Here is a 16,053-nt window from a genome sequence, read left to right on the forward strand (position 1 = left end):
GCATGTCCAATGGTTAACCTCGTTCACTGCTTGAGCTTGATGAAGTGATTGGTTCAACTTCACAGCTACAATAAGTTGAAGGAGTGATTGGTTTACCAAGGTAGGTGGGTTTGTCATCTCCTGCCATGATCACAAGTATCTTGGGCTCAGAGTCAGTCTCTATGTTAAGGGGTATTGCATGTTTGATGTTTTCACCTTCAGCTGTTAATTGAGAAGCATGCTTTTTGTGGAAGCAAATAAGGATCACCAATGCCAAAGAAATCAAAGCCATCATTATAGCTAAGCCTCCAAAGAGGTAAGGAATTGGAGACCTCCATGTCCTAATCTCACTGGCAGGTGATGAACCGTTTATTGGCCTCATGTCTCCAATCTCTCTATATTGGTAGAATTAATCGTGAAGTTGTAGTGGAATGAAGTGAGGTAGTGATGCTACCAGAATTTATAGTAGAAATGGTACATTTTGAAATACAAAAGTACCCTTTTGGCATTGGGAGAAGATTCTGTTTTATGCTTGCCTAGATGCTTAATGCGGAGGTCAAAAGTGCAAAACATTAATGATTTCAGAGCTCAGAAGTGCTTAATATGAAATAAGCACTTAGAAATCGTATTAATACTTTTCCTGTTTTCCAAAATTAACATTTTTTTTGTTTTTTAATTTATTTTATTTCATTTATTAAAATCAACAGTTTTGATGTTTGTTGCCTTAAAATTTTTTTACCAGATTCTGGTTTACCAAATAACAGGCAGGCCTAATTTTCTTGTATAAAATTGTTCATATGCAAAAAAGCTGCAGTTTAAGTAGCCAAAATATGGGAAGATGCATCCAAGAAATTTCTCATCTTTAGGAGTCTCTAGCTACGGTAACTGGAAATGATAAAATATCAACCTTCACTTTGTTGTTCCCCTTAGTAAACGAACAAGATATCTTGCCTAACTCCCAACAGTTTCCAATATATCAATCACTGGTGAATATAGAGGGACAAAAGAAAAATATCTTTCGGTTGTGTTATGCAATTGATTTAGACTTGCTAGTTGACATAGCTTACAAAATCTTTATAATATTCTTCTTTTTTTGTCAACCACATGATCATAAGCAGCTAGAGTTTGCAGCTGGTGGTTGCTGCAACGTCTAGCACCATCTGATCTATGCACCACCTATTCAGTCTCAACCCCAATTTGTAATTTTTCAAAAATACATATGATTGTCTTAGACTTTTCAAGTTTTTTTTTTTTTTTTTGGGTGAAAGGCAATGGTTTTTCTATTTTGTAAATAGTACAAATTTCTTTTGGGAGTGCTCGTGTGTAGATGAGTACATGGCCAATCCTGTTTTTTATTTACTCTTTAATTTCTTTATTATCTAAAACTCCTCCTCAAGTCAGCTTTGATCTAGTTCAGACTTGTATTTTAAAATTTTTTTAGTATGTTCTTGTATTTCAAGTTTGAGACTTCGTTATTGGTCTGGTTTTTATATTTTTTTTATTGCTTCAACTTATCCTCCTCCTTTTGAGTTTTCTTAGATATCCTAGGTTTATTTTTACTTTTTATTTTTCATTTGGATTGACTTTTTTTAAAAAAAAAAAAATAGGCCTTTCATTTTTTGCTATTTTTTTCAAGTTTTTTTTTTTTTTTACCAATCTCTAATACTTATATTAGAATTGATTATGGGTCCAATTTGATTGTACAAGGAGAGAATAAACTTTAAACTTGAGTGACCTGTTTATCTTAAAAAGTCTTGACAATTAATACTCATAACTCTTAATTATATGCTCTTTAATTTGAGACTTTTATTAGCTAACATATGACGCTGGCCTGTGCCGCAAATGATTTTTAAGCCAAATGGAAAAATGGTGCTCCAAGAATTTGACAACAACGGCATTGAAGTGATCCAACCCCCAGCAATTTTCCGTTCCTAGTTCCTACCCCTGAAATTATGTGCATAGAGGTATTTTTTTATATTATAAACTGTTCTCAATCTGTAATATTGGAATATATGTTATAAATTTACAATATGTATGATGAAAGAATCAAAGAATTTGTAACTCAACAAATATGCATAGTACAAATAAAACGATCCTATGTTTACATGATTATTTATATCTTTCAAAGTCAACCAATATCCAACAAATGTTGCCTCTCTAAATAATGATTTGAGAGAACACAGATCACACAAGACACCACCCTGCATGGCTATGTCTTCATCTCTTCATACTCAAAAAATTGAGTAATGGTCTATCTGGGACAGGTATCAGCTTCACAACCCAACCAATTGGCCCGGAAACTGCAGCAAGACCAATGCAAATAGCCCATTGCCCCCAATTTAGCCTCTCTGTATCAGCAAACTTCTTAAGAAACTCAACCATCACCACCTGAAGGACTATTGTTATACCAATAATTCCCAAAAACAACTTGCTCCTATGTATGCCTTTGAAAACATTCTTCTTCTCCATCTTCCTTGCATTGAACTCATTGAACACTTGGCAAAGAACAAATGTATTGAAAATCAATGTGTCATTTACTCCTGATGTCACACCAAAGATAGACTCACCTTTGAATTGAAGGGTCAGCAAAACTGTTATCTGGTACAAAGCTTGAGCTAATAGATTCCTCCACATAACATTGGTGATAAGAGGTTTTGTTCTACCTACTGGTGGTTTGTCCATCAACTCCTTGGTAGGCTTTTCTGTCGCAAGAGCTAATGCACCTAATGTGTCCATGATCAAGTTCACCCATAATAATTGCACTGCTGTGAGTGGCACTTCACCTGCTGAAACTGCTGCTACAAAGTTGATAGCAAGTGCTGCAACATTCACTGTCAATTGAAACTGAATGAACTTTTGGATGTTATTATAAACACATCTTCCCCACCTTAACACTGTGACAACTGAGGCAAAATTGTCATCCAATATGACAATATCTGAACTCTCTTTGGCCACTTCAGTGCCTTGAATTCCCATAGAGAGACCAATATCAGCTTCCTTGAGTGCTGGTGCATCATTTGTGCCATCACCAGTGACAGCAACTACATGACCCTTTTGTTTTAGGCATTGAACCATTAGAAGTTTGTCAAAAGGAGAGGATCTTGCCATAACACAGATTTTATCCACTTTCTCCAATCTCTCTTCAGGTGTGTAATTTCGAAACTCCTCTCCTTCAACCACTGCTCCAACTGTGTCTTGATTAGGCCGAAGAATGCCGCATTCGGTTGCTATAGCCTTTGCAGTGAAAACATTGTCACCTGTGATCATTTTCACATTTACACCAGCCTGTTGGCAAGCTTCCACAGCTGTCTTCACCTCTGAACGACATGGATCCTTAATACCAACAAGGCCTAACAAGGTTAAACCATTGTCTTTCACCATTGTGTTGCCTTCTTCGTCTCCTAGTTCTTTTTCTTCAACCTCTACATGTGCAAAAGCGATACAACGAAGACTACTAGCTGCCATACCTTGAATAATGCTTTCAAACTTCAACATGCTATCATTGTCAAGATCTTTCACAATGCCAGCAGCATCATAGTATTTTGAACACTTCTTTAGTACCATTTCTGCTGCTCCTTTCCAGTGTGCATTCACTGTGTTGTCTGCTTTTCTTCTCAACAAAACTCCACTTCTTTTCTTCTTTGAGTTGAAGGTCTCAACATGAATGATAGAACAGCTTCTTGTCATGTGCTCCATTTCCATGTTCAATTCCAAGACAGCCCATGATAGGATTGCTTTTTCTGTGGGACTACCTGAAAACTCAAATTCAGAACCTGATTTGTTAGACTTGTGCACACTACCTGTTGTGTTAAGAGCCACTCCTTCTTGGATCAGCTGAAGAACAAATGGTGCAACTTTTGAGTACGCACTTTCTGCCACAGGTTCTAGGCCAAGCCAAAACTTGGTCACCTTCATTTGGTTGAGTGTGAGAGTGCCTGTTTTATCAGTACAAATTGTGGTGGCAGACCCCATGGTCTCACATGCAGAGAGCTTTCTCACCATTGCTTGGTCAGCCATCATTTTCTTCATTGAATAAGCGAGTGTTAGAGTAACAGCTAGTGGCAGACCCTCAGGGATTGCAACAACGACAATGGTAACAGCATCAGCAACAATTCCCACAACAGCATTCATTATGTCATCAAACTTGGTCTTGCTTCCATTGAACTCTCTAACCCCTTTATCATCCTCTGTGTTACCTGTGAAGTAACGAACCAACAAAACAACAAGCACAAGGAAAGCCACAAGCAAACCTACCTTCCCAATGGCTGATGTAAGTTTGTTAAGCCTTTCTTGCAAAGGGGTCTGCTCATCAATATCACGGCTAATTGAGCTCATCATTTGGCCCCATGTTGTGTTCATACCAACTGAAGTAACAAGCATTTTAGCATACCCTTCTGCAACCTTTGTGCCAGAGAACAAGAATGGGTGGTGGTGTCTATTAACCTCAACATGATCACTCTCCCCAGTCATGCTTGATTCATCCACGCTTAGTGAATGTCCTTCTATGAATAACCCATCTGCCGGTACTTGATCTCCAATCTTCAAGCAAATGACATCACCAACTACAATCTCAAAGATTGAGATTATTTTCCTCCTCCCACTTCTCACCACGTCAATTTGTATATCATTGCTCACTTGAGACAACTTGTCAAATTGTCTATTCTGTCTAAAGTTGCTTATTGAAGACAAGGAAATGACAATAAACACAGCAAGAAAAATGCTTCCACCATCATACCAACCTTCTTTGAGGCCATGCTCCTTGATGCCAAAGCCAAGGGAAAGAGCTGCACAAGCCAAGAGGATGAGAATTGTGACATCCTTAAAGGCCTCAACCACAAAGTGAAAGAAACCTTTGGCGGGTGGTTTGTTGTAAGTGTTGGAACCAAACACTTGTTTCCTACGTGAGATGTCTTCAGCATCATCATCACCTTTGATACCATACTCAACGTTGGTTTCAAGGGCTGTAGCCACCCCTTCAACCCCACCAATGTTTTTAAGGTTCTTGAGCTTTTTTCCTTTGATTATGTCGCTGAGGCTTGTTTGGTTAATACCAAAGGCATGTTGCTGTGGATTCAAATCAACCACGGTGAAAGATGGTGAAGGTGAGGCTTTTGATTTGTGTTTGGTTTTTCTGTTGAGAGTGAAGTGTGACATAAGTGCTCGGGAACAATATATGGTCATGAATGCAGAGTGCCATCTTTTGTTGGGTGCACTGTTGGTGTTTGGTGCATTGAGTATTACCTCAATGCGCTTCAAATTTGTTAGAAACGTCATTGACATGGTTTTCCAGAACAGAATTAAGTAGAAAACTAAAGGAAACAAAATAATAGTAAAATGAAGAGCAGAAACACACTGTATTGAAAAGGCAACGAATTAGAAGATTGAAACTAAAATTCTCACACAATTTGTATTGGGACAATAGAGTAAGCAATGGCCAATGCTTAGTACGTACAACTGATGTATGTAATATGAAGTCGAGGGGTCCAAAAATATTGGATATTGGATAAACTAAACTTTGATATTTACATCCTGATGAACAAGGGTAGCTTATATAGTAACAATACTACGCGTTTACTTCAAATGGAGATTTCTTAATATCCAAGAGAATGACTCATTTGTTCACCATGAAATGAATGATACTTTCATATTTGTTTTCGGCTTTTGGTGACGTAATCTACGAGGATTCAATTATCAATTAGTACTTTCAATTTAGTTGCAACGTTTGGAATCAGGAAGCTCCGACGAAGTATGAGTTTCGTATGCCTTTTTGGCCTTTCTGCGTTCTTTCGTTTTCTTTTCTTTTCTTCTTTCCAAAACTTTGTATTAATATTGACATCCCAAGTATTAAACATGAAAGTTCCAGTTAATATTTTTAACTAATCAATCGAAAAAGGAAACAGAAAATTAGTGAAGTTTATTTATAAAAAATATTCCTTTCAATTTTTTACATGTTAAATTTTGTAAATTGTTCTTAATATTTTAAATTGTATATTTTATTTAAATTGTTCTTAAGTGGAATCATAAGAGTTGGTGCTGCCGCAGTTCATAGAAAGAGTATTGTAAATCATAAGGCAATGCTATAAGCAGAATCCCTGTTAATGACTTTGAATGGTCAAAATATTAATCTGTGAACTGAGAAAATTGAAAAACAATCGCTACAAACTGAATTACGGAGCAAAGATATAGAAAGATTAAACGGTGACGTAAATTTCAGAACGTTTTATTATCAATAAGTTAATGCTTAATTTAAATAATCTTTTATCATCAAAGTTTTATGAAAATTTAATTATAAATTTTAGATGAATTTTATAATTAAAGCTAAATGCAGCCAATAACTAGTGGGTTACAATATAATTAGATTGCAACTTTAGATGAATTTTACGTTCAATACTAAAGGTTCAAAGTCCTGTTCGCCATTTTAAAATAGGTTTTACCTAACTACTACAGTTGATTCCACATTTTGTTGAAATACTACGTTGATTCCCAGAATATATGCTATTCGTGTGTGTATATATATATAACTTAACATTTACACTAAACTTTTTATCGAGAGAAAATTTGATTAATTTAACCGTTAAATTATTTTTTTTATTATATATTCCAAATTTTATATAATTTAAATATTTGTAGGTTATATATATATATATATATAAAAGGAAAATAAAAGTGGTGTTCAAATTGACTTTCTACATGTCTTAATGACCCGGAGAAGTGTATGTTGAATCCTAGAAGACAAAATTTTGTCACGTAATGTTAATGTTTGACTTGTTCAATGCGACGCGGCGAATGGCAAATAAAATTTCATGATATCATGATGGATAATGTTGTTTAATACATAAATTTTATAATTTATGAAAAGATAAGTAGAAGTGAAAAATGTTAAGCAGAATGTTAATTTGTGTAATAGAATATTAATGTTAATTTACTGAAAGCTTCTCACAGCTACTGCAAGTTGCTACTTGCTATGCCATATCATTATATCATATACCGTTTCTTTATAAATATTTTGCTAGAATATAATATTTACTTTTTCATAAATTATTATTTTTGTTTATTATGTGATTTATTATTCTCAACTGTTGATTTTTATTTAAATTATATTAGTTAAAAAACCAAAAATAATAATTTATAAAATTTACTATTAATTCTAAGTACGCGTATTGAGTCTAGAAATTTTTTTTAAAATATTTGAGAAGTGTAATAAGTAATTTATTAACATTTGCAATGATAATCTGTTTATATATATATGTGTGTAAATATATTATTAATTGAAAGAAAATAAATACTTTGTCTTAATATTATTTATTGATTACTTAATATTTTTATTTTTTTAAATTTATAATTAAAAATATTTTTAGTACTTAAAATAAAGGTTTTATTAACCATACTCTGGCCACACTTATAAGTAAAATAAATTAAATTTTTTTAAAATAAAAGATGCATGTAACAAAAAAAAAGTATAAAATTATTACTGTTATTATAAAATAAATAAAATATTCATAATTAATTATAAAAAAATATATTTTATTAAAAATCTATTTGCTAAATTCTTAACAAATAATTATAATGTTCTATATTAAAAGAGTTAAAAAAATCATTTATGAATTTGTGATCTTATCAAACAGCATTGCGCGGCTGACTTAGTGGGCCCCATTATAGCGTGTGTCTCTTGACATGCGTGGCGTGGAGGTGATTTCTCTGATTTCGTGTTCCCACCGTAGATTTCGTAGTTAAATCAAGAAAGTAAATTAACCCCACGTGTATGCTTGGTTTACCGACAAAAGAATTAACATAAAATATAAATTTTATTCTTTTATAATTTATTTTTTAATTATATTTTGAATCTAGTTTTATTTAATATATAATAAAATATATTGGTTTATAATTTTAAAAAATAAAATTAATCATATATGTTTAGATTTTTAAAAAAAATATTTAAATTTAATAATGCTTTATACAGTGCAGAAGAATTCTTGAATTTTATTTAACTTTAAAAAAAATAGACATCATGTGTTGATCGATCATCCTAGCCAAGTGGCAACGGTCTAAATGTTGGGCAAACATCTAAGTGTGTAGAGTTGGACGCAGCAATATATCTCATTTTCAAACATAATGGGAAAAATGTGAAACCTATATATAAAATAGCAGGTTGAATTTGGGATGAGTTGAGATGAGTTATTCTTTATTTTTATTTAATTTAAAGATTTAATAAATATATATTTTTTATTTTTTATCTGATTTAATTCAGATTTAATTTTAGTTGTGTACCGAATGTAGTAAGTGATTTTTATTTTTTTTTACGTATATAAAGATTCGAAGTTAACACTTTACTTAAAGCGCGATACTAATTAATAGATATATTTTTATAAATTCAAATTTGGTTGGATTAAATTTTATAAAAAAATGAATGAAACAGTGCACGCCTCTACCAGTGGAATTGAAGTGATGCTTCACGCCTGTCTCCAGCATACCAATGTGGCGGTGCGATCTTTTCATGATTTGTACTTTGACTAATTTTCGCCTTCTATGCCATAGTAACAATATTTTCTCTTCTATTTTAACGCAAACTTAACGGTCCAGAGTCAAGCAAAATTTTATATTTTTGTTTAATAAATTTTTTTAAATTAAACAAAAATGTAAAATCAACGTAAGAGGATCCGGGTCCATTTTCTCAGCACCGTTGATCACTGTTGATACAATTCAACTATTCAGATACGATGATCCCGACCTTTCGATTTGTTACTTTAATCTCATATTAAATGTCATTTAATACTAATATCCACATTTTATAAAATTAATAATTTTATTATTCACTCTTCATTTTTATTTAAAAATTATTTTTCAAAAATTAAAAAAATTAATTAATATCTTACTTTTATAAAAAATTATTATCTAAGTTCTAATTTTATCCTTTTTAATTAATTTAACTTTTTTATTTATTAGTTTGAAAATGGTAATGTGTATTAAAACAATAATAAGTACTTTCTTTGAGTTCCAAAGTGATAAGTAATAAAGAATTGTTTTTCAAAATGATGACAGATAAAAATAATTAATTTAAATATTTTATTGAACAATTATAAAATTACTACAGTATCAAATAATAATTAATTTTAAATTTACTTCAATAATTAATTAAAAAAATATCTCTAATAAAGAAGAGTTTTATTAAAAAGATTAATGATTTCTTAGTATTTAAATTAATAAATAATTTAAAATAAACAAAAAATGTTAATAATAAAGTTTAATATGAGACACGAGGTAAATAAATAGCCAATGATGAAGAAAACTAGACTACTGGTCACTGTAATAATGAATTTTTTAATAAGATTTGAAATTTATTCTCTGATTTATTTTATTGTTTTACTTATTTGAAAACAAATTCTCTGGCCAAATAAACAAAGAGCAATCGTACATGCGAATCAACCGATTGAAAATTATTTCAATTTAATATAAGATTTTAAGTTTGAGTATTAATAAGTATAATTATGTTAAACATTAAAAAATTGTGAAAAAAAAAGAGAGACACATTCTTTTAAAAAAAGAAAGGAGTACACAATTAAATATAACATTTGTTTGTTCTGATTCTAATTTTGAAGATGGTATCTGATGAGATTGCTACTGAGAATTTGTACATAAAAATTTAGGGTTGAGAAAAAAATCCAATCTTATAAATCTAATCTATAAATAATGTTATACTAATTTTAAAAATTTAATCTATACTAAATTAATTTTTTAATTAATTATATTTGTGTAATTGATTTAGTATTTTAAATTTATTTTTTAAATTGAGAAAAAAATACATTTTAGGTTATGTTTGCAAAATTTTATCTTGAATATATTTTATAATTAATATTTTTTTATTAATCTTAATTCTTATAATTAAAATTAAGTATTATAACATGATAATTTTATTATTAATTTTTATATCTTGACTACTGTTATTTTTATATTTATATTTATTTATTAAAATATCATAACATGATGATTTTATTATTATTTATATTATTAATTTTTATTTTTATAGTTTTTAATTTAAACTTTCATCATCAATTTTTTTATTAAAATAATAATAAATATTTTATAAATTTCTATAAAATATAATATAGTTAATAAATATTACTAATTTTTTAATTTATCTTGAAAATTAAATTCAGAAATGTATTAAAAATTAGTTTTACCTTAAATTTAAATTTAAAATTAGATTTTGTAAAACTAAATTTAAAACTAGTTTTAACAAAAATTAAATTTTAAAATTACTTTTAAACTGGTTAAAAAAATAAAATAAAATAGTTTAAAATAGTTTGTGTGGTGGATAGATGATAAAAAATAAAATATATGTAAATATTTATTACTTTAATATAATATAAAAATAAAAAAATTATATTATTAATAGATTAAAATATATACAAATATAATTTGATATTAGTTATTATAAAATTTAAATATTTTTAATATAATATTTTAATAAAAATATTTATAGCATGTTTTAATATAATAATATAAAAAATATTTATAATATATTTTTATCAAATTTAAAATTGATTTTAAACCAAATTTAAATTGATTTAAAAAAATTAAATTAATTTAAAATCCAATGCATACAGTTGAATTTTAAATAAATCTAGATTAGTTATTTGAAATTCAATCTATGCACATTCTAATAAACTTGGGTATCAAGCTCGGTTTACTTACATATATGGGTAAAAATCTTTATTTTAGCTATTGGATTAGGAATCCAACTAAAAAACCTCCTCTCAATAATGGTATACGTAAGGAGAATAAGGAATCCAACCTTTTTTTTTTTCTTACTGGAAAAGCTTCAACTTATGCGGAACTTGTTGCTCAAGTTTTTCTCTTTTATTATTTTGGAGCAACAACTTTATGCTTAATTGAACAAAGAGTAATGCTGTTTATATAACAAAATTTACAACAATTCTTACTCAAATAAGAGTTAAAGAAGAAAAGTGTACGGTAAAATAAGTGATATGGTAGATAGATTAAAAAAATGTGTAAAAATTAATGTGAAAAATTATCATATAAATTGTTGGGAAAGAATAATAAAAACGTTACGCTGCAGGAAAATTACTATTTTAAAAGTAATATTTTAACACAGAAATACGTAAGAACTCTTGTACTCAATTAAGGTTAAGAAACGTTGGTCTCAGTATTTGGGATTTGAGGATAAGAGAAACAGTATTTACCATTGTCCAGCATAAATTACATTACTTCAAAACAAATTAAATTATGTGATAAATAATTAGGATTAAAAAGAATCTAATTATTGCACTTAACAAGTAAGAAAAAGCTAGAGAAGGAAAAATATACAATTGAGAACGATTAAACAATATATCATTTTTTTTCTCTCTTCAATATACATCTTCTCGCAAAGCCAACTTGTATTCAAATAATTTAACAAAAAGGTATATATATGGATGTATATCAATAAACATGAAAAAATTCTTGACTTGGTTTCTTGTCATGTGTTGGATGAGTCAATCAGATGATACTTCTAAACTGCTTCTTCATTATAGCATGTGGATGGCACAGGCTTGGCCAAGAATGTGGGATTACTATCTCCAGCCATTATAACAACGATCTTGGGCTCTGAATCTACTTCCGTACCCATTGTCGTCTTGGTCTGTTTCTCTTCATTATTAGCTGAGTTAGATGACGAATTTCTACCATAAAAGAAAGCTATGACAAGTAATGCCACTGTTATGAGTGCAAGTATGAGAGAGAGGCCACCGAAGAGGTAGGGAATAGGAGAGGAAACGTTTTTAAAATCAGGAGGTGTTGCCGCAGCCATGTTGGAGTTGCTTTCATTTGCATGCTCCATCATTTGCAGAATGTATATTAATGTCAACCTTGTTTGGGGTTTATGTTTTGATTGTAGGGGGTTGATGAGGTGGTAGAAGAATATGTTGAATTTATATATATTGTGCAAGTTAAAGTACCTCCATGGATGGATCCTGAAAGAAAGGGAAGGAGTGTGAAGTTACTCATGAATGGCCCCACATGCTGAATTGTGAATCAAATTTACATATATTCTTTTCTTCAAATACTGCCTCGGGTTGAAATTGTTAAGCATTTGTTGATTCTTTCGTGAGCGTGTGTAAAGGCATCATATCCGGCCATTGTTGTTTTGGATAACGTATTTTTGAGAACCTTAAAAGAGGTATTATTTTTCTGTTAGCTAGGAAGAGAGAAATATTGACAATTATATTCAAAATCTAATTATGGTGATTGAATCTTAAAATCAATCTATTTTAATTTATTTTAAAATTTATTTAATTTTAATTTTAAAATTTAAATTTAGTTTAAAATCAATTTTAAATTTGATAAAAATATACTATAAATATTTTTTATATTATTATTAAATTATTATATTAAAAAAATTTAAATTTTATAATAACTAATATAAAATTATATTTACATATATTTTAATCTATTAATAATATAATTTTTCTTATTTTTACATTGTATTATAAATATTTGCATATGTTCTATTTTTTCTATTATCTATCCACCAAATAAATTAATTATACGGGTTAAATTTTAAATTATTTTATTTTATTTTTTAATTAGTTTAAAAATAATTTCAAAATTTAAATTAATTTAAAATCAGTTTTAAATTTTATTTTTATCAAAAATAGTTTTAAATTTATTTTTACGTTAATTAGTTTTAAATCTAATTTTAAACTTAATTTTAAGATAAAATTAGTTTTCAATACACTTATGAATTTAATTTGTTAGATAAAATTAATTTATTGTAGTAATGTTGTATTAAATTAGTGCCTTTTAAAAAAGTTTTAGTAATATTTATTAATTATATTATATTTTATAAAAATTTATGAAATATTTATTATTTTTTAATTTATTTTTAATTAATAGAGTTGATGATGAAAGTTTAAATTAAAACTTATAAAAATAAAAATTAATAATATAAATAATATAAAAATTATTATATTATAATATTTTAAAAATTAAAAAATTAACATAAATATAAAAACAATAGTAGTAATTAATTTAAAAATATTTGTTATATTTTAATATTTTTATTATAATAATTATATTTTAAAAATATTATTCTAAATAATTTGGTGAACTGATATAACACGAAAATTTAATAAATAAAGACATAAAATAATACTTTCATATATATATATATATATATATATATATATATATAAATTTAGATTAAAAAAAATATAATTTTAAAACACAAATCTAGTCAATCAAAAAATCAATTTAACATAAATTTAAATTTTTAAAATCAGCTTAACATTAGTTATAAATTGAACTTATAAAACTGGATTTGTTATCAGTATAAATATAAGAGATTTAAACTATTTTGATAACCTTATCAAAATATAATTAATAACAAATTAAAAATATATAAAAAATATAAAATTATTCTGCTGGACTTTAAGTCCCCTTTAATAGAAGAAAAAAAAAAGAAAAATATAAGCACTCTACCGTACCATATAAATGTTTTCAAATAGTTACGAACTTCTCATTTTTATTATATCTTTTTATTTTTTTACAAATAAAGCAAAGATTAAAAAAAAGTGGGTTGAAAAGCGGCTGATGATAAAGATTTGTATGAGGCAACAAAAATGGGTCTGGTTGTATGCAATTGGAGAAATGCTGCTTTGATTATCCCACTTACTCCTACGAGACTTGAATAAGTTGAAGGGTATTTGTGTAATTAAGTACATATATATAATCAACAATGACGCATCAGCATCTGACTACAAGTATTTCCCGGTTCTCTTTTTCACATGCCTTTATGCAGATTGGTTTCCTTCTTTTCTTCAAAGGAAAGTTAAACATATGAACACACGAGGATATGCAGCAATGGTTTCACTGGTTCTTGCTTATGGTTCTGCCCTGCCCAAACCAATTGGGTCTAGTAGTAGGATCAAACCAAAGTTAAATCTGGGCCAGTCCATATGATTTTAGGCTCATTCTTCCAATGTTATTGTGTGTGTGTGTGGGTGAAGCTCCTTAAGTAAGGAAAGCAAGTTAAAGAAATAGGTAATCACTTGACCAAACAACAATAACTCTATATTTAAATTAATTCATGACCTACTATTTTAACCATTAACTCATCAACTCAGCCAATTGTCCATAAATTTATTTCTATTCTTTTAAACAAAAACTTCCAAAGTTTTTAACTATGTAAATTATAAGTTTTACTTTTTTCTTTTCTAAAATTTACATACATAATTACATATATATAAAAGTCAAAATTTGTTAATTTCAAACTTACGAAGGATATTAACAAATTTATTTATTTATTTTAATAATATAATATAACATTTTATGTTTATATATATTATCTGTGAGAGGCATTTAAAATAATATATTTTATTTCAATTTTGTAAAATATAAGCTCATGTTATAAGTTGCTAAAAAGTATTTTGTAAACCAATCAGACTCCTAACTTTTGTATTATTATAAAAAAAATAATATAAGATCAGAAATAACTTTCAATGTATAATAGGATTTTTTTAATTCTAGACAATGTATTTTTTCCTTAGAATTAAAATTTAACATGTATGGTTATTTTTTTATAAAGTAATTTTAAAAATAAAATAGAAATTGATAAATAATTGTTTAAGTGCGTGGTAGCTTATTAAACGTCTTTTATATTACTTGTGCCTTTAATTTAATTAAAAAGCCTAATTAAAGTTATTTTCATGACATAGGTGTCTATGTCGACCTCTTTTTATTTCTAATCTTATGTGTCTTACGTTAAAATTAATATTAAAAGTGAATGAATTCTAGCGAACCATCGTTGTTATTGGAGGAAGAAAAAACAAGAATGACAAAACAACATGGAATAACTGCCAATGTTACTTTTTTTTTTTTTTTTTTTTGTCTAATTCCTTATTTATATATTTAGATTAAATTAAACTTAATTAAGTATTTATCACTATAAAAGCTATACAATTTCAAATTAATTTTTATAACTTTTATTAAAAGATAATTTTTATTTAGATTTAATCAATTAAAGAAATTAAAAATATTTTATAAAAACTAAATTTAAATTGTATTTTATAGAGATCAAATACTCAAATAAGCTAATTAAATTATATAATTAAATATTCGGTTGCTTGGTTAAAGTAGATTTGCAACTTGTAATATTAATATCTCATATTAATATTATTAGTAGATGATCATATGGGTAGTATTCTCAAACCATCAAGGGACTAGAGACATTTTTAACTCTATTTCCCAGTAAGGGCAAATACTATCTAGTTACTCACGGTCGTCCACATCATTTGCAACATATCTAAACAACCATTATAATCACTAGATTAAGCATGAATTTTGATTGTAAATGGGCCATGAGAGCATATGAATATTTGATGCTATGTTGAATTTATCAATGGGCCTGTGTAAGTCTAAATTATGGCACAGTGTCTGTCATAAGGTAAGGCCTCAAATTGAAAATAGAAGGTAAGTCAATATAACTAAATACTTGACTACTTGAGAAAGATAAAGGGAAGGCCGAAAGCCCGAAAGCCCGAAAGCCCTATAGGAAGAGAAAATGTAAAGGGATATAAAACTGTACCAAAGTCTAAAAGCCAACATTTTGAACAAAGCAACAACTCTCAAGAACAATCCTACAAGTTGAATGCCAATGCTCACACAATTCAAGACTCAAACTCACTTGTTCATAATATCAACCATTTTTAAGATGTGTGGAAACTAAAGCTATATATACTTCTCAGTGAATGATATTTTATTTATCTTTATTGTTTTGAAAAATATAATATATGGAGATAAGCCTTAGTTTAAAGGGAATCTGTATAATTTTTGGTCCATAGAATAAATGTCGAGGGTGCAAGTAATTGTCTGAAGGTTCTGACGAATTCAGGGAATCTTTCAATGATATCCAAAGAAGGGTATCAATCCGACACTAGACAAAAAGGCATAAGCTCCATTAGTTCTACTTTATGATATGTTCAATTAGTATCTCATGCCTTCATTAAAGTGTAAAAGGGTAACCATTTTGGTCCACTGCACAAGTCACTACACTTCAATCATATATATACTTGAACTAGT

The 16,053-nt window shown here is 28.3% G+C and overlaps 2 protein-coding genes across 2 annotated transcripts; both read right to left on the reverse strand.

Moving 5' to 3' along the window:
• Positions 1–13: 13 nt before the first annotated feature.
• Positions 14–361, reverse strand: LOC113867685 (protein GLUTAMINE DUMPER 6-like). The gene has a single exon (XM_027503113.1). The coding sequence runs from the start codon at positions 359–361 to the stop codon at positions 14–16; it is 348 nt and encodes a 115-aa protein (XP_027358914.1).
• Positions 362–1,246: 885 nt separating this feature from the next.
• Positions 1,247–5,493, reverse strand: LOC113867969 (putative calcium-transporting ATPase 13, plasma membrane-type). The gene is made up of 2 exons (XM_027503499.1): positions 5,432–5,493; positions 1,247–5,229 (listed from the first exon to the last, which is right to left on the reverse strand). The coding sequence occupies exon 2, from the start codon at positions 5,158–5,160 to the stop codon at positions 2,197–2,199; it is 2,964 nt and encodes a 987-aa protein (XP_027359300.1). The 5' UTR covers positions 5,161–5,229; positions 5,432–5,493; the 3' UTR covers positions 1,247–2,196.
• Positions 5,494–16,053: the final 10,560 nt, after the last annotated feature.

This window comes from Abrus precatorius, unplaced genomic scaffold, assembly GCF_003935025.1.
Source record: "Abrus precatorius isolate BTA unplaced genomic scaffold, Abrus_2018 Scaffold5, whole genome shotgun sequence".
Taxonomy (NCBI): domain Eukaryota; kingdom Viridiplantae; phylum Streptophyta; class Magnoliopsida; order Fabales; family Fabaceae; genus Abrus; species Abrus precatorius.